The sequence below is a fragment of the Vigna radiata genome, chromosome 11 (assembly GCF_000741045.1).
Source record: "Vigna radiata var. radiata cultivar VC1973A chromosome 11, Vradiata_ver6, whole genome shotgun sequence".
In the NCBI taxonomy this organism is placed as follows: Eukaryota; Viridiplantae; Streptophyta; class Magnoliopsida; order Fabales; family Fabaceae; genus Vigna; species Vigna radiata.
The window spans coordinates 9,040,980-9,067,604 of record NC_028361.1 but is presented as its reverse complement, the minus strand read 5'-3'; the positions used below and the strand labels follow the sequence as shown (position 1 = coordinate 9,067,604).

The 26,625-nt window shown below is 32.0% G+C and overlaps 2 protein-coding genes across 2 annotated transcripts; one reads left to right on the top strand and one right to left on the bottom strand.

Annotated features, from left to right (window-relative positions):
* Positions 1-11,252: 11,252 nt before the first annotated feature.
* Positions 11,253-14,254, bottom strand: LOC106776963. The gene is made up of 3 exons (XM_014664446.2): positions 13,815-14,254; positions 13,291-13,470; positions 11,253-11,653 (listed from the first exon to the last, which is right to left on the bottom strand). Exons 1-3 carry the CDS (start codon positions 13,878-13,880, stop codon positions 11,444-11,446), a joined length of 456 nt encoding a protein of 151 aa, XP_014519932.1. The 5' UTR covers positions 13,881-14,254; the 3' UTR covers positions 11,253-11,443.
* A 3,775-nt stretch (positions 14,255-18,029) lies between these two features.
* On the top strand, positions 18,030-26,471 carry LOC106776332. The gene is made up of 12 exons (XM_014663754.2): positions 18,030-18,444; positions 18,995-19,033; positions 19,172-19,296; positions 19,892-19,968; positions 20,069-20,412; positions 20,955-21,023; positions 22,525-22,607; positions 23,322-23,591; positions 23,674-23,780; positions 24,869-25,023; positions 25,422-25,621; positions 25,871-26,471. The coding sequence occupies exons 1-12, from the start codon at positions 18,109-18,111 to the stop codon at positions 26,130-26,132; spliced, it is 2,067 nt and encodes a 688-aa protein (XP_014519240.1). The 5' UTR covers positions 18,030-18,108; the 3' UTR covers positions 26,133-26,471.
* Positions 26,472-26,625: the final 154 nt, after the last annotated feature.

Sequence of the window (26,625 nt, the reverse complement as noted above, 5' to 3'; positions counted from 1 at the left end):
ACAAAATTTAATTTGATATAAATTTACAATCTAAAAAAGTCGACCAAATAATCAGTATTTCAAAAATTACTTAATTTGATAAATTAAATAAGTGAATATAAATTTTAAAATATTAAATTTTTATAGGTTAAATATGTTTTTAGTCTTTTAACTTAGAATTAGTTCTTCTTCTAAACTTTAGACTAATTTAGTCCCTTATCTTTGGAACTGCATTAATTTAGTTTTTTTAACCAAATTTTGTTAAGTTTATTTAAGGTTTCAAATGCATCTTTCAATTAACATTAAAAAAAATGTGTCAACAATGTTAACAAATCAAATGCTATAATGAAATACTTTTGAAATGTCAAATAAACTTAGCAAAATTTGGTTAAAAGAACTAAATCTATATATTTCTAAAGTTGAGGGACTAAATTGGATCAAAGTTTCGAAGAGGAACTAATTCCAATTTTCACTAAAAATTAAGAGACTAAAAACATGTTTAACCCAATTTTTATTATATTATATTAGTCAAATTGAATATAAATATGATTTAACTTGACTCATGTTCACTACTAACAAAAATTAGAATTAATGTTGCCAAAATGGTTAGAGCCTGTGGGGCAATCCGGCCCACCACGGGTTCGAGTCGGGTTGGGTTTGAAGAAAATAAATTTTTTTTATGTGGACCAATTTTTAACCCGGGTTGAACCTATGGTGAGTCAGGTTGGCTCACTAACACACCTAGTTTAATTTAACTATTTTTTATTTTTTGTTTCAATATTATTTTTTATCATTTTTTTATTGTATTGCAAATGAAATTCAAGAGTAAAATATTATAAATTTACCCATTAAAGATTCTAATCTTAAAATGAATAAGTGACACAAAAATTACCAATATTATAAATTTATTTATACGTTTTTTAAGTTTGCTTTTGGATTACATTTAAATTGTATGTTACTTCTTTATTTTGAATTTTTTTGGAGTTTAACATAGTAAAAAAATTAAATTTGAATTACATTTAAATTGCAATTTTTTTATTTTAAAAAACTTGTAATTAAATAAGTCAGTGAGTCAACCAGTTTAACCCATCAATGGTGAGTCGAACGAGTTCGAATTTTTTCAACTCTCGCTAATAAATGAATTGGTTGGATTGATTCACTAAGTGGTCAACTCGTGATGGTCCGGGTGACCCATTTTGAGAACACTAACAAAAATATTTATTCCATAATGTAATATGAAAATAAGCTAGAAAAGAAAAACTTTGATTTTCTTTTAAGTATATAATTTAAAAGTTATACTTTTGTCTAGAGGCACCCGAAAAAATCATGCATGTTCAAGAAGAAATATACCTTTTTTTCTGAAAACTACCTAACTTGGGCTCAACTTGGTAAGATTTAATGCGCTTTTTTTCTACACTTCCAAAAAAAATCCTACACTTTCAAATTTTATTGTGCTTCCAATTTAATCCTTTGTAATATATAAATAAAATAAAAAACACATTAGATAAGCAATAATTATTTTTTACCAAATGTATTTACTATGATAGAGTCTTATATTTATTGACGAACTTGTACTCTCAAGTCATTTTCGAATCAATATGTTTACTTTTTTCTTTAGCTTTTTCCTTCTCTTGATATCAAAATTCAACTTCTTTTCATTTGTCTTATTTGGCTTTCTTTCATCTCATCTCGTTCATCTTCGTTCAAGTATATGTATTCATTTCTATTGTTTATAATTTCCGTTCTGCTTCGTTTAACATTTTATATTTACTTTTATTATATTTTGCATGTATCAAATTTCGAAATCCAGTTTAGAAAACTTACTAAATTTCAAAATTCAATAAAGGTTTCTTCTGAATTTCAAAATTTGATGAAAGTTTTTCTCAGGTTTCAAAATATTGAATATGTTTCTCCTGAATTTCAAAATCCAATGACGATTTCTCTAGGTTTCGAAATGCAATGAAGGTTTTTCCTGGACTTTGAAATCCAGTAAAGATTTCTCCTCAATTTCGATATTTGATGTTGTTTTTAATATATTTTTTAAATTTTTAATTTTTTTACTTATTTTGTTTTACTAATTTATCGATCTCCAATTATTATTATTTATTGAAAAGGTGAGATACTTAATGATGGTGTTATGTTATAGGTGCTTATAGTTTAAGATGGAAAATCATCCTTTAAATTCTAACTTCATGTCAGATTTCTCTTTTTTTACAAATGAAATGTTTGAGAAATATTACACTGATGACTTTATAACTAATAATATTTTTTCACTCGTGATGAGTTAATTCAATAGATTTGAGGGACTACTTTTAATATTGGTTTTGTTGTTGTCATTATAAGATCTAATAAAGTTAATGGTCAACCTCAAAGAAAAACATATGTATCGTTAGGACGTGAAAGGGGTGAAAAGTACAAGAAATACAAATTTGATATTCATCTTAGTATAAATGCATTGTTGCTTTTTTGGGGATAGGTGAAAAGTCATGTCTCCTTATTTGACATGATTTGTTTAAAGAACTTAGTCAGTGGTGTGATGAATATACAAGATTAGTGAGAAGCTATGATCGACTAGAACAACTAAGGAAGTCTTTACTAGTCGACTCACAATTAGGGGTACATGTTGTTATAATTTACACTTTACTTATTATGTCTTACCTTTTTCTTTCATAATAATTTATTTCATTATCTACAGACTAATATCGATAAGTGGATGACTATATCAGACATTAATTATGTTATTGTTAATTGATATAATGTCATCTTAGTTGTTTTTTCATATCGTCAAAATATTACGATATTCTCACTACATATTATGTCAACTTCATATATAAGACAACATCCACTAACTTATATAGGACATGTTCATGGATTTCCTTTTGTGCAAATAAAGTGATTATTAATTTCTACCATTATAAAATAGGCTATATTTACTAGTTTTATATTTATAGATTCGCCTACAAGAAGGTTGTCCATTACTGATGGTGGATTTCATCATATCGTCTATCCACTATTACCCCGAGACTCGGGCATGGTCATCTTTTCATGTTAGTAGGATTTAAACATTTGTAGAGTTAACGAGCGTCAATACTAGTTATGTAAACTTGCATCATGATTGTTGCATACATTGTGACATTCTCTACTCTTGGGGGCATGTTCTTCAAATGTCGCATGAGTTATTTATAATGCCTCATTAGTCTAGTCTCAGGTTACAATGTCATCACTCACACCATGACAAGTAATCATCACCTGCAAGATTGTCATAACACATCTGATAAAGCCCTACAATGACGATAAGAACAAATTAATTAACAATGTTTAATATCATAAACACATAAACATTGTATGGTAACATACCAACAGACCAAATTCTAACTTCAATCTCCTACGAACTGGAATGTCATTTGGAAGATGTTGATGAAGACGGGGTACAAGACTTATCTAGTTGTCCTTAGTAGTAAGAATAACATAAAGATGAGATACCCTTCTAAATTAACTGAAGATATCCCTAAACACATGCAGATAGAAAGGAAGTTGCTGGGACATTCACCAACATGTGCTCGGTAAAGCATAACCAACAATTATCAATGGTTGCTAAGTCAATATTTAGAATAACATTTGACGACTACAGGATAGGTTGCTCATACCCAAATTGCTTTAACATACGTTTAGGCAAATGACAATGCACAATCTCAACCACCCTGATTAAGCAAGATAACATATTGATTGCAGTTGTGATCAACTAATTCAATGTGATTCACATGGATCTAGATCACCCCATCATATTTCAAGACATTGTGACTTAGCCTCATAAAGTCTGTAAATCTGCCTCCCTGTTTGAAAGTGTGTGTCCCAAGGTCCACCATCATCATAACTAGCCAACAATTGTTTCCTTCCCATCTCAGGGAAATCTTCATATATTCAACTCTACAAAAAATAAAAATATTTTACAATAACGAAAAAATAAAGGAAATAAAAGTGTAAGATACATGTGTACCTGTAAAAGAGTCATACATCCAGCTAATTGTTTTGTCTTTGTAATGCTAGCATCTCCAAGTTGCTTGCATAAGTGGACAAGTGCAACAACTCCCTGGATATATGTGTCACGTGACTGCAGGTCTTGAAGAACATCAAGTACGATACATGGATGAATGTAATGTTCTTATCCATAAAAATTGTGTATCCAACAAAATGCAACAAGTAAGCTCGTGTGACATACTCCCATTGTGGGAATAGTCGTTATATAGGTCCCTTAACCAGCTTAGTCTTACTTAAGGACCTTGACATTGTCTCAACTCATATGTAGCCCTCACGTAATCCACATCCAATAAATCATGAGGGTCTCCAAAGCCTTTTCAAAGTCTAGGACTTTATTCGAACATAATTGTCCCATTATAGATAGATGTAGCAGCGCAAACATGTCATGTAGTATGATGGTCATCTCACTAATACGGGCATGAAAAGTATTTGCCTCTCTATGTCATGTCTCAAAAAAACTCCAATATCAACTCCTTAACAGTGTAATTGTAAGAAATACTGCATAGAGACATTAAACCAAAATTCATCACAAAATTATAAACAACCACATGACATGTCCCAAATTTGTTTCATTTTTTTTTTCATGGGAGACTATCTTTATCTCTTCTCGGTCCTAGACAGAACAACTGCATATAATGTTGAAAAAACTCATCAAGCATCAAAAGCAAAAAGAAAAGTCACGGTGCAAATGTAACATGATCGACACAATTCATCAATAGAGATGTATCGTGTGGACCTTCAGGAAATCCATCAACTTCGTGTTCTTGTTGAACAACATCATCGTGTTGCTTAATAACATCCAGTAATAGAAAAGGTTTTTATCCTCCGCAAATTGAATATGATAAACCCCTACATATAAGTTGTGATAACTCAAAGTACGACAATTTGAAAAATCATTGAAAATTACTTTGCGGAGGGTAAAAACCCTCGCAAATAAAAAAAATTCACAAAATAATATTTTTTTTTATAATATATATATATATATATAATTTCAAAATGTTAATTAGATTTTGAATTTGGTAGTGAACCAAATTTGATACTCTAGATTTTAAAATTCCATATATACTTCTAAATCAAATTTTAAAATCTAATATTCAAATCTAAATCCTTGTATTCATAATTTGATATTTTCTTTTTATTTATATATATAATTGATTAAGAAATTAGTTGGATTTCAAAATTTAATAGTGTCTAATACTCTTGTAATTAGATTTTAAAAATTAATATACATTTCTAAATCAAATTTCAAAATCCGATATATAATTCTAAATCATTGTATTCATAATCCTAAATTCTCAATTTCCTTTCTATGTTCATTTCCGGATTTCGACTAAACATTTACAAATTTAAAAATGTAGTAAACGAATGTTTACCTTGTTGGTGACATGAATTCTTGAAGGTGGGTTGTAGGGTGCGCAAGGAATGTGTGTTGTGTAAGTGTGCAGTGATAGAAATTCCCTTTTGCACCTCCATTATTTTTCTTTTGCTTTCCATACATATTGAATTCTCGATTTTACCCTTTATTTTGAAGTTCTTTTTAGACTGAGCAATCCAAAAACCTCTTATTATACTAGAAAAACCACTAAAAATTGTGATATAAATATTTTAAATTACATAATTTATAATAATAATTTAAAAGTCAATGTCGACTTTCAAAGTAATCTAAAAACTAATTTTGTATTTTATATTATTCAATTCACAAACTTATAACTTTTAACTTATTTCATCTAAACTCAATTTTTGAATTTTGAAATAACTTCCATACTATACCATTTAAAAAAATTTCTTTTAAATAAAAGAAAATTTCAGAATGTGAAATTTAAAAGACACTTTGTTATCGTACATTTAAAAATCATTTTTTATATAAGAATACACTTATTATAAATTATATAATCTATCCACAATTAGAAAGTTGTTACTAAACTAGAGTTCATACGTTTCTTCTATAGGTCAACTATACAGGAAGTTGTCACTAAAGTATGAATTCATACGTTTCATTAATATTATCCAAACAATTATCATTTAAATAAAAGTATTTTTAAAATAAAAATATCCAAAAATCAAATTATACTGAATTTACCTTTTACTAAATTAAAATTGAAAAAGTTACTTTCAATCAAACTTGACTTTTTGAACTTAAATCCAGACGCACACATAAAATTGGAAAAGAAAACCATGTGCAACATAACTAAGATACATCAATCACGTGATAAGACCTAACTTCGTCACCAAATCTGAAGATGAATATTAGAAATTTCAAAATTAATTTTATTTTTACAGTTTCTTTACTTTTCAGGTATCCAGTGAATATACAATTATGTTTTTTTTTTTCTTTCTCAAGTAGATATTTTTCATAAAAATATGATAGTTAATTTTTTCTTTTTAATTTTTTTTTTCTTTCAACTTTATCGTGTCCATTTTTAATATAACAAACATAATAAAAATGGTAGAAACGATATTTCTCACACCCTCCCTCAAGATGGGTGGTGAATGTTCAGCAAGTCTATTTTTGACAAATTAATTTTGAAATGCTCGAGATAGAGTGACTTAGTGAACATATATGCCAGTTGATGCTTCGAAAAAACATGAGAAAGAACAATGAGTACATCAAGAACCTTAACACGAATAAGATGACAATTCACTTCAATATGCTTAGTACATTCATGAAAGGATGGATTCTTAGCCAGTTGAATGACAGATTAATTATCACAAAATGTAGGGAAAAGAAGTGAAATTTGAAGACATAAATCATCCGCAACATACTTCAACCATTGCAATTCACAAGCAACAGAGGTTAAAGCTCTATATTCAGCTTAAGTAAAGCTCCTAAGCACAGTGGATTGCTTCTTTGATTTCCACGACATAAGACAATTCCCATACAATACACAATAACTAGTAGTCGATTTTCTAGAGATGCAACATGCAGCCTAATCTGAATCAGAAAAAACTTGGAGTTTGTGAGGATTGTTGAAAGGATAAAAAAGGACATAAAGCCAGGACAACCTTTGAGGTATTTCAAGATCCTGAAAACAACATTGAGACGAGAGGATCTGAGCTTGGACATGAACTAACTAACTTGCTGAACAACAAAAGAAATATTAGGTCGGGTGTTTGTTAAATATTGTAGCTTACCAATTAATCTCCTATAAGGAGTAGGGTCTGGAAGAAGATCATCGTCAACATCCTTAAGCTTTTTAGTAGGGTTCGAAGGAGAAGGTGTTGGTTTGCAATCAGTGAGACCAAATACAGCTAAAAGTTCTAAGCAGTATTTTCATTATTTCAAGATAAGACTCTGTCGTGATCTAGCAACTTTAAAACCAAGAAAATATTTGAGATTGTCCAAATCTTTGATTCTGAATTCTTGATGTAAAAATTTCTTAACAACAACAATATCCTCCATGCTATTACCAGTTAGAATGATATCATCCACATAAATCAAAAGAGAAGTAAAAGGAGTAGTAGAGTGTCTAATAAATAAAGAATGATCAGTAGGACTTTGAGAAAAAACACAAGAGATTAAAGTAGCTATGAGTTTAGAATTCTATTGTCGATAAGCTTCTCGAAATCCATAAAAAGACTTGTGCAATTTACAAACCAAATGAGATTCTAAAACAATCAAGTCCGGAAGAAATTTCATATAAACCTTTTCATCGAGATCACCATGAAAAAACACATTATCAACGTTAAGCTGGTATAAAAACCATTTACGAAAAATGACAATAGAAAAAAAAAATCTGACGGTTGTGATCTTCTCAATATAACAATATTTTTCACGTAATATAACTTGTAAACATCACCATGTTATGTTTAGATAACGTAATCAATTTAAAATGTTTTATAAATTTATTAAAAAAGTTTCAAATTATTACCGATTATACATAATAAATAATTTAATTTATGTCTCCAATATATACTATTAAAATTGGTTTTATAGGAATCTAAATGATCATGTTTATTGTTTAGTTGTTCTCAACTTTCCTCATCAAATATAAAACAAAAGAAAAAGTATAATAATTCTATCTCGAATTCCTCGTGAGAAACAAAGGATGTGGACGCAATTATATTTTATATTCATACATATTTAAAAAAAAAGACAACTTTTTTACATCCAAATGAAATTAATTATTTTCAAATTATGTTATTTTAAGTTACACAAACAAAAACTAATTCTATGATAAATGAAATTTTACATTAGATTATAATATAGGAAAAAAAGGTTAGTTACATGATCATTTACATAATTTTTATTTTTATAAAGGGTAGGAACTAAATAATTTCTCATTTAATTTAAAAAAACACAAAATTTAGGTAAAAAAAACAACATATTTTTGTAGAAACTATATGCAATAATGATTCCTTGCTTGCACAGCATTCTAGAGAGGAACTGAATGATATGATTGAGGTCATCCAACCAAACAAACAACACTTCCACCAAACAAGTCATTTGAAGTGTGACAACATAAAGTGTCTTTAATGATAGGTTTTTTCTGACTTTGGTGCCATAATCAGTGGCAATTAGTAAATCCACCATCATCAAAAACCAACCCAATCTGCAACAGTTCCACCAATCCAATTACTGCACACACCGCAACTAATCATTCACCATGTGACTTCATAACAAAGCAAACCTATCCAACCCACAAAAATCTTCTATATTAACACCACACAACAAAAGTCACAACAACAACAACACAAAAAAGCAAAATGGTGCACCATTTCAGAGTCTCACTCACATGCTTTATTCTTTTCCTCCTTCTTCTGCCCACTTCCTTCCTCTCAGTTCACTCCAGGAACACTCTCATCTCAGAAGATCACAAGATTTTGCAGAGGAAAAGAAGGTTTAACCATGGAAGCCACCGTGGTCCCAAGAAGCACCTTCTCAACCCAACAATTCCGAATCCATTTCACTCTCGTCAATTCCCTCTCTAGCTCTGTAATATCAATCCATTAAGTTCCTTTTCTTAGCCTTTTTATTCATTCATGCATTCCCATTTCTCTGTAACTCTCAACAAGTCCAAAAATGTTGTTCCTTGTGTTAGTATCTTGTCAGCAAAACACATTCAGTATCACCCTCCAATACTGTTTATGATATCTATTGTTTCTGTCTATTACACAGACATATCTCTCTGTGCGTGTGTGTATATATATATATATATATATGAGATGTTACAATTAAGGTTGTCTTTTGTGTTATAATTCTTAGCTCGTGTCTGATTTAGAGGAAAACCTGTGATTTGGTGGAAACAAAGTGAGGGGATCAGAGGGTAAAGAAAAAACTTACGTATGATGTGGAAATGAAATGCTGCATATGGATGATGGATGAGTGTTTGATCGAATGGAATTGCTTGTTTACACAAAAGTTTGTGGTCAATGCTTCAGTATGGGATTGAATGGTCGTTGCAACTAATGTTTTAAAAAAGCACAACTACCGTTATAGTATGAACTGTACAATTTATCAAGTTATGCATAGTAACCAAAAACGAAGGCTTTTTTTTCAAAAAGTTGATTATGCTGACTCATAATTTATCAGCCATTTTCTTATTATCTGTTTGATAAAATGTATTTTTCTATGGATGAGAGCTACGATTCACAAATTTCATGGTCCCAATGCTTCTAATAATTGTAAATAATCCAGAAGAAAAGAGGTTAATTTGTTGTCAATCTATTGATTTAATTAAGAATAAATCTTATATGTAGAAGCACTTAATTAACAATATTATCTTTTTCGTTTCGTTTAACACTTAGATTTTAGGATGCTACAACAGAAAATTTATTTTTTTTGAAAATCTGAAATAAAAATATATATACTTTTAGTTTTTTTTTTTTAAAAATAGTAATATGAAAGTGGTGTTTTTCAAACATAGGTTTTGATCAAATTTCCCATAATATTATTCCCGCAAAGAGATAAAAATCCAGCTTTTCTAAATTATAATAACATAAAAATGGCCACTCCAATCTTATAAACTCATTTAATGTTTAAATTTATATAAATCTTTTTTGAAATATTATTCGAATCCTTAGTAACTTGGATAAAGCACTGAAATTTCCATAATATAGTGTCAATGTTAGTTCCATTGAACTTTTGATATAAGAATTAAAAATACATTTAATAGTTTAGATTTCGTAGAAAATACTTTTTTTTTTTTTGTAAATATTTTTGCTTTTCATGTGGACTGGATTCTCTTGACCTCATTCTTTTATTTTCTCTATATACAGTAACATTTAATTATTTGCTGATATTGTAAAATAAGAATCAAAGCATAACGATATTTTCTTTTTATACAAAAATGGATCATAACGGGGACAAACAAAGTGATGGTAAACCGTGGATTGAGCCAATGAAGCCCTTTTTCCACTCCTACTCAAACTAAGATTTACCATACAAAAGTATGTTCAAATCACAACTCAACCTCTTTTACCAAACATCTCGTGGTTTTGAATAAAACTCTATATGCAAATATTCACTTTATCTTCTACTTCATCATGCATAGACAAAAGGATATATTTCACACAAGTCAAAAGTGTTTTCAAGAACTTGATTGTGAGAATATACAGATTCCCTAAATTGTTAACTCTTTCATACATTCCTGTTGATTATAACTGACGAGTAGACATATAGATACACTCCCCTAACCTATTTGCTGCATTAATGTATCTAGCAAAGCTGATTTTGGAATATTAGCCGTGCAAGGCAAGACAGGCATGAGGCACAGGATTCAGAGAGAAGCCTGTTTCCTAAAATGAACTAGCAGAGAATTCTAGTCATTGTATTTTGAGCTGGAGCAATAAAAAGAACAGCATTTGATATGAAGCTCCTTCCATATAAAAGGGAACAGGTTTAACCAAAATATCATTCTGATCATGGTTTTGAATCTTATTACAAATCAGCTTATGATTTCAATCGTTTCATGGATTTTTGAAAGCAGAGTTTTAGAATGATGAGAGGAATGTGCTAAATATAAATAGAATGAATATAGGTTAACAAAGAGTTTCTTCATTCCACCTTTTGTTAAATTGTGACGCAATGTTGTGCTTGGCAGTTTAAGAAGAAAGAAGAATACACATGTAGTTTAATGCGAACAATGGTTTGACATACAGAAAACTTTCATTCTTAATTCTCCATTCCTCTGATTTTAACATCTATCATGCATAGCCTAAGTAAATTCAGGTATTCATCAAGGGTAGATGCTGCAAAGGAAAGCATAAATAAGCTTAATAATAGTGGATCCGAAGCAGAAATTTGAAGCATATTACCAGAGTCTTCATATAAAGCAGATAGCGAAAATGTGCCACACTTGACTTTTTATGAGTATACATTTGAATATACATATTTGAGCCGCATAATATATAGAAATAGCAAAGAACAGTAAAAAGAGATGAAGGGGTGTCACGTTCAACAAAATACAACATTAAAATCAATACCAGTTTAGATGCCTGAAGCATTACACTCTTCAAGAAGTTTTAAAAGATTATGCTCCGGAGCACTGACAGATGGTAGGATCATTCGATTCGACCGGGATGTCCGGGGCTTGATTCCAGCATCTTCAGATTCAAGTGCTCCCCCTTCCTTCATCACTGGCAGGTCCCCTCTTCTCCGCACAGTTGCAGAAACTCGTTCTTTCCATATTCTTCCATCCTAACATATAGGAACAAATTTTCAGAATCCTATTATTTCCAATAAATGAAAGAAACCCTCCTGTTTTTTTTTTTTTTTCTTCAGATTTGACAAACAGAAAAGAAAGACACTCATGCATGTAAAACCTCCCCGGGTCCTTAACTACACTCTTTTTCTTTTTCAAAATAAAATTTTGGTTTTCAAAAGGTTAACCGTAATTACCAAGAAATAGCAGAAGGTAAAATTACAGATGGAGATGTCTACTGATGATAATTTTTGTAATGGCCAACTTCCAACCATCCCTGGATCTTCAGCTTTGAAGTTAGAAACACTTAAAGGTTCAAAAACCAGTGACTGGCTACGCCACATTATTTTCAAACCAAGGCAAAAATATGGCTGCTCTACCACAACTATAAATTTATTGAGGGTATACAATGAACAGGAAACCCAGAGGAAAGATGAGTTGATTACCAAAACCACCTTACCACCAAGTTAAGTGGAACCCCAGCTATCCCCTCACGTGTATTCCACACTAAAACACATAACTGGCTGTAGTGACAATAATAGGTTGCAATCATATTCACATGGATGCACAGAAAAACTAATATAGGAAACAACCCAAAGAATTCTTCAAAAGCCCAAATCCCATATTTACCAATTGTGTTAGAGCTTTGTAGATAGTTGCTAGCACGCTCAAAATTAGACAAACATCTTTATCTTATGATTTTTGTATCAAGTGTGGATTGAGCTCATAAAGACTTCTGAAAGGTAACCCCAATAGAGTAGTAGTAGGGAAAGGCCTGGATCTCTAGCATAGAGTAGTGGCTATTCTGATCCCGTTTCTATCAGCTTCCCATTTGCTTGGTGTGGCAGGTGAAGGATGGGTCTATCCTAAGCATCTTTAGTCTTTCTTGTGCAATAATTTTAGAGGCTTGTTGCATCAATAGAGATGCCAAAAGGACAGATATTTGCTTCTCATTCTTGAAGCTAATAATGCAAAACAAGCTTAACATAATGATATGCAGATGTTAACAAAACAAATTTGTTTGAGTTTGAAATATGTTTGTTTTAGCCTAATTCTAAACAAATAATTTAAAAACAATGTGTTCTCTAAAAGGTGCTAAAAATAGTTTCTTCCTCATAATAAATTAAATAAAAAGCATGCCTAGTATCCAACACAACCACATTCCATGCTTGACAAAACAAGTCATACTTTCATTGAGCTAAAGAATAATAACGAGATAAAAAAATTTGTGTACACTGAATATTGGTATTCAATCATCAATTGTCATATTTAGGTGCTACATATTGGTTAAAAGAGTAAAAACCTATCATTAACACTATATCAAAATCAAACTCAAATAATAACAACAACAATAACAATGATGATGACTATGATAACAATGTCCAGTTTGATACCATACGTCCAAACAGCTTATATTCGTCCTAAAGTTGGCAGGACTGACTTTGATAGAATTAATTTTAAACTGTTGCATGTAAATGGGAGCACGCCTATATTATTCTGACACATAGATTTTACAATGAACCACAGTGAGAGAAATTAATTACGTTTATGTAGGAAAACAGACATGCATCATTCCACAGTTCAAATGATCAATTTTGCAATATACCATAAGACAGCCAGATATTATTCTTACATTAAGAATAGATGGCTCTGGCAACGGGCACTGAATTGGCCTATCACTGTCAAGAGGTTCAATTGGATGTTCAACAGGCTTAAACTCCACAGCCACTTCAATTCCATGAGAAGTGGCAGTTGCAGCACTCGCCACTGCAGCAACAGCCTCTGAGTTTGGGGGCATCACTTCCCTCTCATCCTGCAACATGTGAAGTCAACGCACAAGAAACAATATTAAGATCATGCCACCAGTTAAACAAAATTCTAGACCAAATCGCATGGGCCTTCCTAATTTTCTTCAATCCAACAGCAAATCACATGAACATTTATATTGATTATTGCACTAACGAGACAGAACACGGTTTATAATCATTAAATTTAATGTGAGTAATAAAATATCACAAAAAAAAAAGAAAAAAACTAGGCCTAACCAGCATTTACTGGTCAATCAAAGTCTACTCCCAACAAAAAATCAATAAAAATCATTGAATTTGAATTGTAAAAAAAGGGTTCATGAGAAGGAAAAACAAAAGGAACTCTTACCAAAGCACTTTGAGTACGTCGGTGGACATTCCTTCCAACAGAGAATCTCGAAAATATACCCACCATGGTTCTTTTCTCCCCAACTCAAAAAGAATCAATACCCACCAAGAAAAAACGTTTCTTTTGACGTTTGCGTGATTATCTAGCGAAAGGTCTATTAGCTATCTATAGTTGTTGTCTGGGGGAGGCAAAAAACACTTGAATCAATGGTTGCATGAGAAGGGTCCTGATCCGGGGCAAGTTTTGCAACCCGGAAGCAGGTGGTGTTGGAATTGGAAAGCCACAGAGAATAAGGAGAGAGAGAAAAAAAAGAGAATGAAGAGAGAGAAAGGTTGAGGTGGAGAAGAGAGGAATCGTTTACTTGGCGTGAACGATGATGGTGTTGGGTTTGTTGCGTTGTGCTGAGATGTGTTGCGCGAGGAGTTTCTCGTTTGGGGAAGTTAATAATAATGTAGTAATAATAATGCTTTGGAATCAGCTGAACAGACAGCATCAAACTGTAATCCAAAACAAACAAACAAATATAAATTAATTAAGAAAAAAGATAAATAGAAACAAATAATCGAAAAACTGAGTAAAAAAATGAAATTTCTGTTTAGTATGAATTAATTTTAAAAAGTAACTTGTTTATTTCAATTACATAGATTAACAAAAGTGAGTATTTTGGATTTAACTGCAACATGAACGTGTCTGTGATTTTATTCTGTTCTTGACATGGATGTAGCTGTTCTAATGAAGAAATTAAAAGAAAATAAAGAATTATAAAATATATATATATATATATATATATATATAGATAAATATCAATATCCATGTTCTTTAAGTTTCATCATTAAATAATGAATATTTAAAGAATGAAAATGTTAATACTTATAAACTGCATAAATCATAGTATGGTGGGATATAAAGAAAAGGAGTTAGTTAATGCAGAAAAAACATTTATAAGAATTTAAAATGAGAATGGTGGAATGAAGGTGTTGTTGATTGGGCAGAGAAGGGTGTCGCAGTCGAGTGACGAGTGATGACTCCGCCACATCCACCGCCCTTGCTACGGTGTCTTCTTCAACTACACGCTCAGATTCTTTATTGCACAAAGGAATATCATTTTTCTGATATCTGCTTTTGTTTTTATTTTATTTTTTATTCATTGGTGGAGAATCCATAAACTTGGTGCATTAGTTTATGATGCCAGCTCTTCTCAATAAACAATTACAACATGTACAATCTTACTAATTTAGTCAGTCAAAATAAAGTTATTTTTCTTAAAAAAGTCCAATAGAATGTTAAAAAATCGTTTCATATATATAATAGTTTCATACCTTATTTTAAATTAAGATACACAATTTTTAATCGTTTTCATAATCATTTAACGTTCATTTAATTGTTATTTATATAATTATAATTTATTTCTCAATATTAAATATTTTATAAAGTAGTGTCTTTTTTATCGTGGTTTTTATTTTAAAAAAAAATATATATTCATTTAATATTTAAAACAGTAAAAATAAGTATTCTATTCCCAGATGGGAACGGTGATAAAATGAAAATTTTATATCCACTCCGAATAAAGATAAAAATGAAGGTTTATTAAAAGTACGAGTAAAGTAACGGGGCATTTAAATTTCAACATGGTTAAATTTATATAAATAAACAAGTATGATTATTGTTTTTCACAAAGTATGCACGTATAAAATATGAGGTTATTTGTTAGTAAGATAATAAAGGATTGTGTATTTATATTTAATTCAAATATATTTGTAATGAACATGAAAACTGCAGCCATTAGATATATGTCTTGTAAGATGTAGTGACCATACAACTTTCCCAAAAGCAAACACAGGACGAATGGTGGTAGTTGATAAATCATTCCAATAGAAGGTTGGTAAAGTAGTTTATAAAGTAGTTAATAAATATAAAATATTCAACTTATTAACATAATATCAGAGAAGTGTTAATTAGAATTTATTCTAAATATAACTTTTTTTTTATCCTATTGATACGTATGATATTAGAATCAAACGATTACAAGAAATAACTAATTGGCTATGTATAATATTCGAAAAGTCGAACGGTTCTAAATGATCATCGGTCACAATTACAGACTTCTGCAGAATTTAGCAGAGTTAATAATACCTCTATTTCTATCCATTTCTTGATTTCTTACTAAACATTAATTCATTCAGACAAACATGCAATGTCATTAGATCGACCAATTCTTCAAACACCATCATTCAAACATGAAACATCACAATATCAACCAATTCATCAACCTAATATCATTCAAGCATCCACTGATTCAAAAACAAAAACAGATAAACATAACTAAATTATATAAGCTTCCCTTACCTCTAAATCCAGCAATATTAAGCTCTCACGGTGGTACAAAGATGGAAACCAAATTCTAAGAGTCCTACACGTTCGGATTTGTGAAGCAAGATCCACCTTATCGTCAGGAAACAAAAACAAAATCAAGCAAAAACTTGGGTAACCACATGCAAGCCGAAATAGTGTTGCATGTATTGAAACCTTAAGGATGGCAAAGAGATTTAACTCACTAGACTTAGAACAACAACTTGTCCTGTGCAAACTAAAGCTCTCGACGCCAAAAATGCCTAATCAAAGGCTGATTGATGATCGGAGGAAAGGGTAAGAATTTGTAGAGAGAAGATAGAGAAGTTTAGAGAGAAGGAAGAGAAAGTGAGTTTCAGGAATTAGAAGAAGAGTGCATGCAGAGAAAAATGGCACCAATTTTGAAATCCCACTTTAAATACCACTTCCAAAAACCAATCGGTCCACTCAGCTACTACCACCTGCTCTCCACTTTCTGAAATTAAGACACATTGCAACGCCGCTTGGATCCCACTCGACTGGGATTTTATTGGTCCTCACAATTTCTACTATATATAATTTTTCACACAACATAATGAAATATTTATTATTTTAATTTATAATAATAAATATTATTTAGTTAAAATTCGATAAAAAATTATAATAAAATAAAAATAATAATGTTTCGGAAGTGAAGTTAAGACTTTAGGTCTAAATATTCACATGTTAAGTTTTCTTCAATTTGAAGAATCTCTCTATGAGTTCAAACTATTCAAATGGTATACGAAAAAGATATTTTCAAGTCAAAGGTATATGACCAAAACATGACTAATCATGCTTTATCCTAAAATAAAATTGTTATAGAGTTGATATGCTTTGGTCTTAGTTGGGTTGTCAGTTTAAGTGATTAGTTATCCGGTTTATTGTTTAACAATCTAGTATGGTGATTTATGCTATCACTGACTTGGTATTTGATCGTTCGATTTGATAGCTGACTGTTCGATCTATTAGTTGTCTGTCTAGATTGATGACCCGCCGTTCGATCTAGTAGTTGATCGTTCGGGTTAATAACCACCATTGAGTTTGTTAGGTAACTATCCGGGTTGATGGACAATTCTTCATGCTGTTTGTGACTTTGTTAGCTTGCACTCTAGTCTATTAATTAACTATCCATATTATAATTGCATCAATTTTGTGATTGACTGAACAATCCTACTATACAAATACAATAATTAATACCATAATTCACTATAACAATAAAATATATTAAAAACATAGCAAATGTTAATGAAAAGAAACTAAATAAGTCATGAATCTGAATTTAACTTAAATAATTTATTTTTAAATTAATAAATCTTAAAATAAATAATTTAAAATTATGTATTAAATAATTATGTATTAATTAAACTAATTTACAAACTAATCAGCTGAATTATTAAGATATTAGCCTCAAAACCTTTCGAAGAGAATGTAGGTGCTAAAAGGAGAGTACAAGTGCAAACGTTTTTGATCACTGACCTTTTCAATTATTTTTTACAAGTCTCTTCTTATTCCGTGGTATCCTCTTTTTCAAATTATTCTTACTGCATGCTCCATTTTATCACTTCATAGCTTAAGACGATATATTTCAATTTCATTTACTTGAATTTACACAATTATTATTTATGAAATTAAATATTATGATTTTTTAAACTATTCTAAAAAGTTGCGGGACAGTATCTAGTGACATTACCTCGAGTAACACTAAATTTAGGATAATTAATTTTAACTTTATAAAGAAAAGTATAATATAATAAAAAAAGGAGTGACGTAGGAAATTCCCATTTTAATTCAAATAAAAAACAGTATAAACAATTTTCTCATATTCCAATTTCCAAATAAAAAAGAATAATCGAAGGTTTAAATTCGGCGAGTGTTGAGAGTTGAAGGAAGAGCCTAAGAAGTGAGAGAGTGAGGGTTTGAGACGATGGAGGACGACGAATTGTTCGAAAAATGGGATGATGCGATGCTCGAAGAGGCCGTTGCCCTCGCTGACAACGCACCAAAACTAACCTCAAACTCTTATGCTTCTTCCTCCTTCTCAGACGACCACCGCTTCGTACCACCAAAACCATACTTTCACTCACTTCCTTCAACTTCTTATCACCCTCCGCGTCCGCTTCCTTCCGCCAACTTTTCCTCCGTTTACTCCGCCGCTTGCTACTCGCCTCCGCGGGAGCTCTCTCAGAGGAACACCGCTGTCATTGTCGGTCCGCCTCCGAATCCTCCTTCCGACAAAGACCTCGAGATTGAACGCTTAAAGGTAGTAGTCACTAATCTCCAAATGGAAGTAAATGCACGCCTCTTCCGTTTTTAGGTCTTTCACTTTATATTCAAACGCTGTGTTGTTGTTTATTGTGTTTTTATTTTTATTTACAGAACTGCCACTTTGTCATACTACTACTTTCAAATATTTCTACAGGAGAAAAAAAACAACTGTTAGGAAACAGGTTGAGAGCAAATGTCGGTTTAAGTGAAAACGTAAATATTTTCTCAAAGGGGATTCAGTTTTAGTTTTGGAATTTGGACGAGGAGGGTAAATAGTAGAGGGACTGTAATATACCTGTTATTTGGTTTTGTCGGTCAATTATTGTCAATTGATTTTAAGATGCTGAAGATGTTTTTTCAATGGTTATCATTTGAGCTTTTTTATTGGTAGTGCTCCCCTAGTTGTGTTGTTTGTTTTGGAAGTTACAAGGGAGGGAAAAAGGTATTTGCCATGGCTGGATTGTTCTAATGTTTGTCAAAATGTTCGCTTATTTTTCTCTTGTACTAAACTTGGCATTTTTGGTTGGTGGCACTGTCATGTACAGAGGGAGCTGGAACATGCAACACAGCAGATTGAAAATCTGGTATGCCTGGGCAACTATATACACGCATTGGACTTTTTGTTTTCTGTTGACTAGATTATGTTTAATTTGTTGACACTTCTGTTGCTGCTTCAAACTTTTAGTTGAGAGTAATATCATAACTCAATTGCCTGCTTTCAGGAAAAGGAGCGTGTCAAGTTCAAGAAAGAAAGAGACAAGAAAGAAGATAAACCCAAATTCACGTCTTCTAGTAACGAAGGAGAAAGTGCTTGCGCTAACTGTTCAAAGGCAAAGAGTATAAACAAGTAAGTCATTTAAATTTTTTTTTTACACGATGTTCTCATTGTGTGGTTCTAAGACAATAATGTCCCCTTTCAGTTGCATCTCAGATTAGTCAACAAGAAGGCTTGCAGTTTAGCTCGTTAATTTATTGCAGCTTTATACTTGTTGCGTATGTGTGTGTGTGTGTATATATATATTGAATCATGTCATGAGGTATAAGCCACTGAAAATGAAGTAGGATGAAAAAGGTTCACATAACTTTCTGTTATGAAGTTTATGAGCTGAAGCGGAAAGTAACAACTGTTGGAGTAACTTTTGGTGAATATTTCCCTATCTCTGTTTGTATTACTTATGTCTAGGTGAGAGTGACCAGAGCTTGTTGTATAAAGCCATTGGAAATTGTGTCTTGTGTGACCAATCTCTCACGCCTTAAGTATTTTGTAATTAAGTTGTTGGAGTAATAGTCTAGAATGAGTTTAAGCCATAAGAAGAAGGGTCAAGGTACACCATGACAAATAACTATCCATTGTTGCATATCAGGCCAGAGGTTGCCCTTTATTATTTTTTATCCTCACTCATTCTAATGCAGTGTTGTGTTCCATGTGGCAAAAATGGCAGGGATTTTGGAACTGTTGATCCCAACTGTCATAACACTTCAAAATTTAAAAATGGAGTATCTTCACACGTTCCAATTGGTGAGACATGAGAAAAACCTCTTTCTCATTTTAAATATTTTTCTGGTTACTTGCATGTGACACCCTCTTGAATTGTTTTTTTTTTTTTTTTTTATGCCAGCTGAAACTACTTTTAAAGCTAAGGGAGTTCAAACAGAAATAGAAGCCCAAGGTGCTTCAAGTGACGATCTCTCGGCTTATCTTGATCTTTCCCAGAAATTGCGGGCAATATGGGGTTCTCCAACTAAAAAGATGGGACATAATGTGATATCCAAGTTGCTTGCGGGTTGTCAAAGAGATTTTCATATTCTCTTTGGCTGCATGAATATGAGTCTGCCCTCTGAAATAACTAGAGAATTATTTTCAGATTTAAGCTCTTCAGGAGTAGCTTTGCATCACCTCAAGGATCGTTATCTTACTCCAGAGGCAGCAAAGATATCAAATTTCTACCTTGCATTAACAAAGGTATTAATTCAGCTCTCCATTTTTACATGTCTTCCTGTAGAACTCACATATGAAGTTTTGCATTTCTGATCCAGTGGAAATTTCCAGACATCAAATTGTTTGGTTTAAAGTAGTGATTAGTTAGTGACTTTCACTTGATCATTGCTTTTGAGTTTTTTTCCAAAAAAAACTTCAGGTAAAAAATATGCACAGACTCTGAATTTTGTGTTAGATTATAATTCTTGCTTCTTTGGTTTCTCCACATGGTTGTTATAAAGTGGTTTTGTTGTTAGATATACGGAACACTCTTCTCTTGTGCATAATTATTTTTATTTCTGGTAATTTATCCATGTCAAGTGTGCTATTAGAAGGATTTCCCAGTCATCATTTTCTGCATTTCCCTTCTCTAATAGTATCATAGTTTAGTTTGTCTTTATTTTTTTTTGAACTGGTTCCTTTTGCATGTTAACATGTTGGATATGTTAACTGTTGCTATTAAGATGGTTCCATTGTTCAATAATGTCAGTGAGATTGTATATCATCCAGTTATTGATGTGTTACAGATAGCTGATGGAACAGATGTTTTGGAAACTTTAATTGGACCACTGCTTGATCTCTGTGGAATGGAAAATGTAAGTACTTTGTGAATTAATATTTTGTTCTCCAATTGCTTGCAAACTTGTATTACTATTACCTGTGGGTCATAAGTTTTCCTTTAAAGTACTAGGTCTACAGAAAGATGATTTGATAGAGATATTTTAATGGATTATAGAGGTTCTTAAGGATTCAATTATTTTCCTTTGTAAGTGAAAGTAATAATTAATATTCATAGTATAGGAAGCAAGATTATAAATGAACAGAAAAAGAATTTTCTTGTAGAATTGAATGGAAAAAATTGCAAATGGGGGAACTATCCTTCAAGGGTTTCCCATTCACAAAGGATTTATCCTTTGAGCGAATGCTTAATCTACAAAATGATACAAGCAATGATGAACCTTCCCCTTACGTGTTGGTATTTATTAACTCTCTTTCTGGCTAACTAACCAGTCCAACTTTTACTAACTAATTTGCTATTTCCTCTCTCCTAACTCTGTATTGCTAACATATAGGCAATACATATTGGATTAGAAGGTTGTCAAGCAGATTCATAAAACAGTTTGCTTTATGGTAGGCACTGTAAGATGCATGGGATATTAAAATTCAACAAAGCTTTTGATTCTTGAATGATTGTTGACCATTAATTCAATTGCAATCCTGAGGCCCACATAGTTTACAAGGCCAAAAGCTTTCTTGTACTCTTCAAAACCTGAATGTTGTATATTGAGCATATGAAGAGTTGGAACGTTGGACATAAGTGTCCACCTGCCCTTGGCCTAAAAAATGGTTAGAAAGAAAGGAAAGAGATAGGAGGCTCTTAGGCACAGTTAGATCAGTTAGTTAGGGGCAGTTAGAGAGGTTAGCCAATGAGAGGGGATCAATAAGAGAGACTGGGGGTATAAGGGGGAAAGAAAAGGATTTGTAATTATAATGATTGTATGAACAAGGGAACTCTTTGTTAAGGGGAAGCCCATGGAGGGGAATTATTTCTAGTTGTTTAACGAAATTGTTCATTCCCTTTGTTTGCCTTCTATCAACTTCTCATTCCTCTTTCCTGGGCTGTAACAGAAACTAATAACAACTCCCCTCATTATAAAGGTTCAAGTATTTGAGCCTTGTATTCTATATATTTGACATAGATTGAAGTTCGTTAAATCTGTTTTCTGGAGCCAAGTTTGATTGTATTATAATGGACATCTTTGCAATGCAGTTATGATTTTTATAAAATGGTTTTTTATTTATTTAGGGTTTATTGAGTCACTATTTGCTCATGTCATTTTATGCTTTTTATGATATTCTAAAACTGGAAGTCTAGTGTGGGGTTTATAGGGGCTTGGTCTTGCCAACTGCTAGCTTTTTGGATGGTTCTCTACCAAGGTTCTTATCGGTCAATATGCTTGAAAGTTATCATATTGCTTTCTCAAGTTTGTGAAACTAGTTTATTCGGGTGTTTTTTTTTTTTTTTTTTTTTTTCTCTTGCTCGCTATTTTTATAATCCATGAACCTTTATTGACAAAGCTCCTCCCTCTTGCATAGGTTGTTATTGTCCATAGTTCTCTATGTGTACTGCACATGCTTCTGAAGCTCCTACTGGAATTGGAAAATAATGCTGGAAGGAGGTATGGGTTGTTTGAATGACGTTTTCCCTTGTTTTTAACAACTGTGTTAACTGTGTATTCCTTGTCCATTAGCCCAAGGTTACCATTTGAACTGGTTCTTTTTTCTCTGTCATGAATCATGATATTTATATTATATTTTAACTAACAACTCTATCAGATCCGTGAGTTGTGATCAATTGGCTGATCTGGGTTTGATTTGTATGATGAAAACATGAGAAAATTGAATGTCTTCTCAAGCATGTCAAACTTACCCTATAATTTAAGTATGAATCAAGTGTGTAAATTTGTATGCCCTTGTGCATCTGTATGGGTAATACTATGATCAAGAAACACTCACTGGTTGGAATGTTGTACCTGGACTATCAATCTGTCCCTGTCCCCTAGTTTGACTGTTAATTTGGGTGTGAGGACTTTGGTGACCTGGGGAGGGAAATCATGGAATGAAGTCTGGTCAACATTATTGTTGATTTACTGAAATGCATCATTGTAGTAAACAATTCTTTAATATGACGCAATCAGAAATCTAGAATGTCTTTTCTACAGTTTAGTGATCTGTACTTTTTTGCCACTTTGGCAGCTAGACTAAAAATCCAGGATAGGTTATAAGTTGGTGGATGGCTGTACTTTTTGTGAAGTCACTTTTTCTTTCTTTCCTTGTTGCTGTTCCGGTTCTTATGAACTTATGATTTGATCTTTCCAGTGCACTCTGCTCAGGGACAATGTCTTCATTGAAGGACTTTGCGATGGGAAAGACCTGGTGGATTTTGGTGTAAAAGATGAAAATCTTGTTGATGAAGAAATAGAAAGTAGAAAAGAATGCCAGAACCATCAAAACGCCTTACAACCTCATGTAAATTGGGTGTCTCTTTTTGAGATAACGCATCAAATTGCCATGAGGATCACAGAAGAAAGAGTGAGAGTGGAGGCAGTATCTATTATGAAGCTGCTTTTCCTGAGAAGTAATGCTTACTTTGAGAGGGAACAGTAAGTCTAATTGTCCTGTTTTACTTTGAAAAATTGACTTATGAAGATATCATGTTCATTCCAAGAGTTTGTGTGAACACAGGTTTAGCCAGAAAATAGTTTTTAAAACTATTTCCGAATTGCTAAAGAAGGATGCTGGGCTGTGTGTGAAGAAACACACTCTAAGACTTCTATACCTGGTTTTGAATTGTAAGCTTCCTCTGCTAACGAATTTGTCAGTTTTTATTTTTTTCGTTCAGTACTACATAATTTCGTTCCTGGCGCCCTTCATTTCAATTGTTTTAGCAATTGCTACATGTAGCCGTACAGACTTCCCTTGTGTGTTTTGTTGTAGCTTTGTAGGAGTGTAAGGGTTTTGAAAGGAAATAAATAATTTGCTGATTGTTTTTATTTGTTGAATGCAAACCTAAGTTGTAGACATCGGTTGGCTTGAATGAAATTATTTTGCATTACTGCTTTTAATAGTATGTTCTAGTCCCAAATTTAAAAACATGATTTTATTCTCAAATTTGTTAAATATCAACAAAATTTTGTTGGCTCCTTTTGTTTCTTGCTGTTAAAATAAATAATTTTTAATCGGATTTATTGTCAGGTGTAATGTGCTTTGTGCTGGACCTAGTTCCTAGAAGTATTATTTAGAATTCTTTCCTATTTCCTCTCATTCATAGCATCTGATCATCCCAAGCTATTATAAATATGAACCCAACCCTAACAGAGTAGAAGATATACTGTCAAATTCACTCTAATTCCACTGTATTTTTTCTCAAGTTGGTGCCAAAGCGGGTCGGTTCTGCTGTCAAAGTAGTTGTCACTGTTCTTGTTGTTTACCACTTGAAATTCGTCTTCTAACACTTGGGTTTGCTGTGCGTTGGTGCTTGGAAGTTCTTTATTCAGGAACATTTTTCTCTTCCACTTTCTATTATTACTGCTCCTAATATCCACTTTCCAAACCTTTGCCCCATATTGGGTGCTATTGTTGGGATTTGATTTTCGTTGATCCTGAACTAACATAAGCTCTTATAAACAGTATAGAAGGTTGTGGCATTTCTAAAGTAAATTCTATATCATGTTACTTTTACACAAGGTCTGATACTTATTTATATAATAAAGGATGTTCAGATAGATCATGCCTTGAACCTCCACATACCGTAGGATATCTATTTTAGATTTCTAGCTTTAAATTGAGAGTTAATATCAGTTTGTATCTGCTGTGCGTTTCATGCAGATCCTGACTTTTTTATATGTATTTTTTGAACTTTTATTTTCACGCATTCAAGGTCCAAAATTGTTGGCTGCTTTCTGCTGTGGATGCAAAGAGGGTGATGCTAGCAGTGCTATGAATGAGAATGAATCGACTTCAGATTTTCAATATTTTAAAATCATCCTTCAAGGATTGTCTGATTGTGTAGCCCCTCATAGGAGTGGTTTACTGGTATGTTTGCTATCAAAGATTCTGCAATGTGATATCAATTGAGATTTGATTAATTTATTATGAATTATGTTGGATAGCACATTTATTGTGATATAGTCCATTTGATTATACAGTTGCCAGTGGAAATGCCTTGTGGATTTTTTTTGGGGTTCAAATTGAAGATAATTTATAGAATGAATGAGTAACTTACATCTAGAAGTGAAAAGCGTAGCCATCTAAATTACTTTGATTTTATTTTATCATTTACATGTACGTTTGCACACTTCTGAAACTTTTGAGAGGAAAATTAAGATTGAAAGCTTTATGATAGGGATGTAGTCAAGCGACTTCAGTTTGGGGAAAGTCATTATATATATTTCAAAATGTTACTCCCTAAATTTAGGTAATTCTAATTTCAGGGATTGAAAGTCAGCAGAAATGTGATTCTTGTGCTGGCATTCCTTGCATCGTCTGGACAACCGGGTTTTGAAATTTTTGTTGGTCATAGGCTCTCTAATAGAGGGGTAAACTATCTTATGTTGATTTTGCAATTACTGGTATCAGAGATGGATCTCGAAGCTGAATCATATGAGCAGCAGGCAGAAATTTTCAGGGAGAGGTAATAAAACTCACTTTTTGTGATATCCTTATTTTGAAAGCGATATATAATATGACAAAATGTATATAAATTCTTGAAACATAATAAATATATAATTATAATCGTAGAAATCCTAATTAAAATCACATTTATTAAAATATTGTCAAATAAAAATAATTATGAATTATTATTATCTTTATAAAGTATTAATATTTTTTAAATAAATAATTTCTTATTGATTTTGTGCGACTCGTTTATTGTCACTGTCAGGACATTTTTGATACGGGAGATACTGATATTACTTAACAGACTAGTGTCGAATCCTTCATATTCTGGCACGGTCTTGCGCGGTTTAACGAGCACTAGGGATATGGCTGGTTTGACAATTGATGTTGCAAGCAGATTATCTCGTAAAGGGAAAAAAAATGAGCAGGACAGTATGGTGAAGCATATAAGAGAAACTGAAATTATAGACCTTGCTCGCCTCTTCAAGAAAAGAGTATTCGCTTATTTAGGTGATAACGTATCGTGAAGTATCCTCTTCCAGTGGTCAGATTTTGTACATATACACGTTTGTATCATTCTATTCAGGTGGGAGCTGGTACTCAAATGGTGCACATGCAGCAAGGGCACGATGGTCGTTCAGCCCAGAATTTTGACTGCGATGATGAAGAGTGTTTCTTATTCAAAAATTTTTGTAATTGAAAGTTATAATTTATTGCTCGAGATTAAGCAATGTCAGGTTTGAGAGAATGACGTACCGTTTATTTTTCTGTGATGCACCATTTTTGTCGAAATGTTATTTCCCTTGAACTATTTCACACTACCATTTTTTCTTCATTTTTTAGGCAAATTGACTGAATTTTTATGTCTTAAAAGATCATTAGAAGTAAAATTCAAAATAATGCATTTAAAATTAAAATTATATTATTTGGTAGTTTTTACTGTTAATTTATAAGAGAAGACATAAGGTGAGAAAGGCAACATGGAAACGAATGGATAAACTTCAGTTTGGATATCTACAC

Coding starts and splice junctions, on each gene's coding strand:
- LOC106776963 (XM_014664446.2), bottom strand. CDS start 13,880: ATGGTGGGTATATTTTCGAGATTCTCTGTTGGAAGGAATGTCCACCGA. Junction 13,471..13,814: donor GACGTACTCAAAGTGCTTTG/GTAAGAGTTCCT, acceptor CACATGTTGCAG/GATGAGAGGGAAGTGATGCC. Junction 11,654..13,290: donor CAGAGCCATCTATTCTTAAT/GTAAGAATAATA, acceptor CCTATATGTTAG/GATGGAAGAATATGGAAAGA.
- LOC106776332 (XM_014663754.2), top strand. CDS start 18,109: ATGGAGGACGACGAATTGTTCGAAAAATGGGATGATGCGATGCTCGAA. Junction 18,445..18,994: donor TCGAGATTGAACGCTTAAAG/GTAGTAGTCACT, acceptor TGTCATGTACAG/AGGGAGCTGGAACATGCAAC. Junction 21,024..22,524: donor ATCTCTGTGGAATGGAAAAT/GTAAGTACTTTG, acceptor CCTCTTGCATAG/GTTGTTATTGTCCATAGTTC.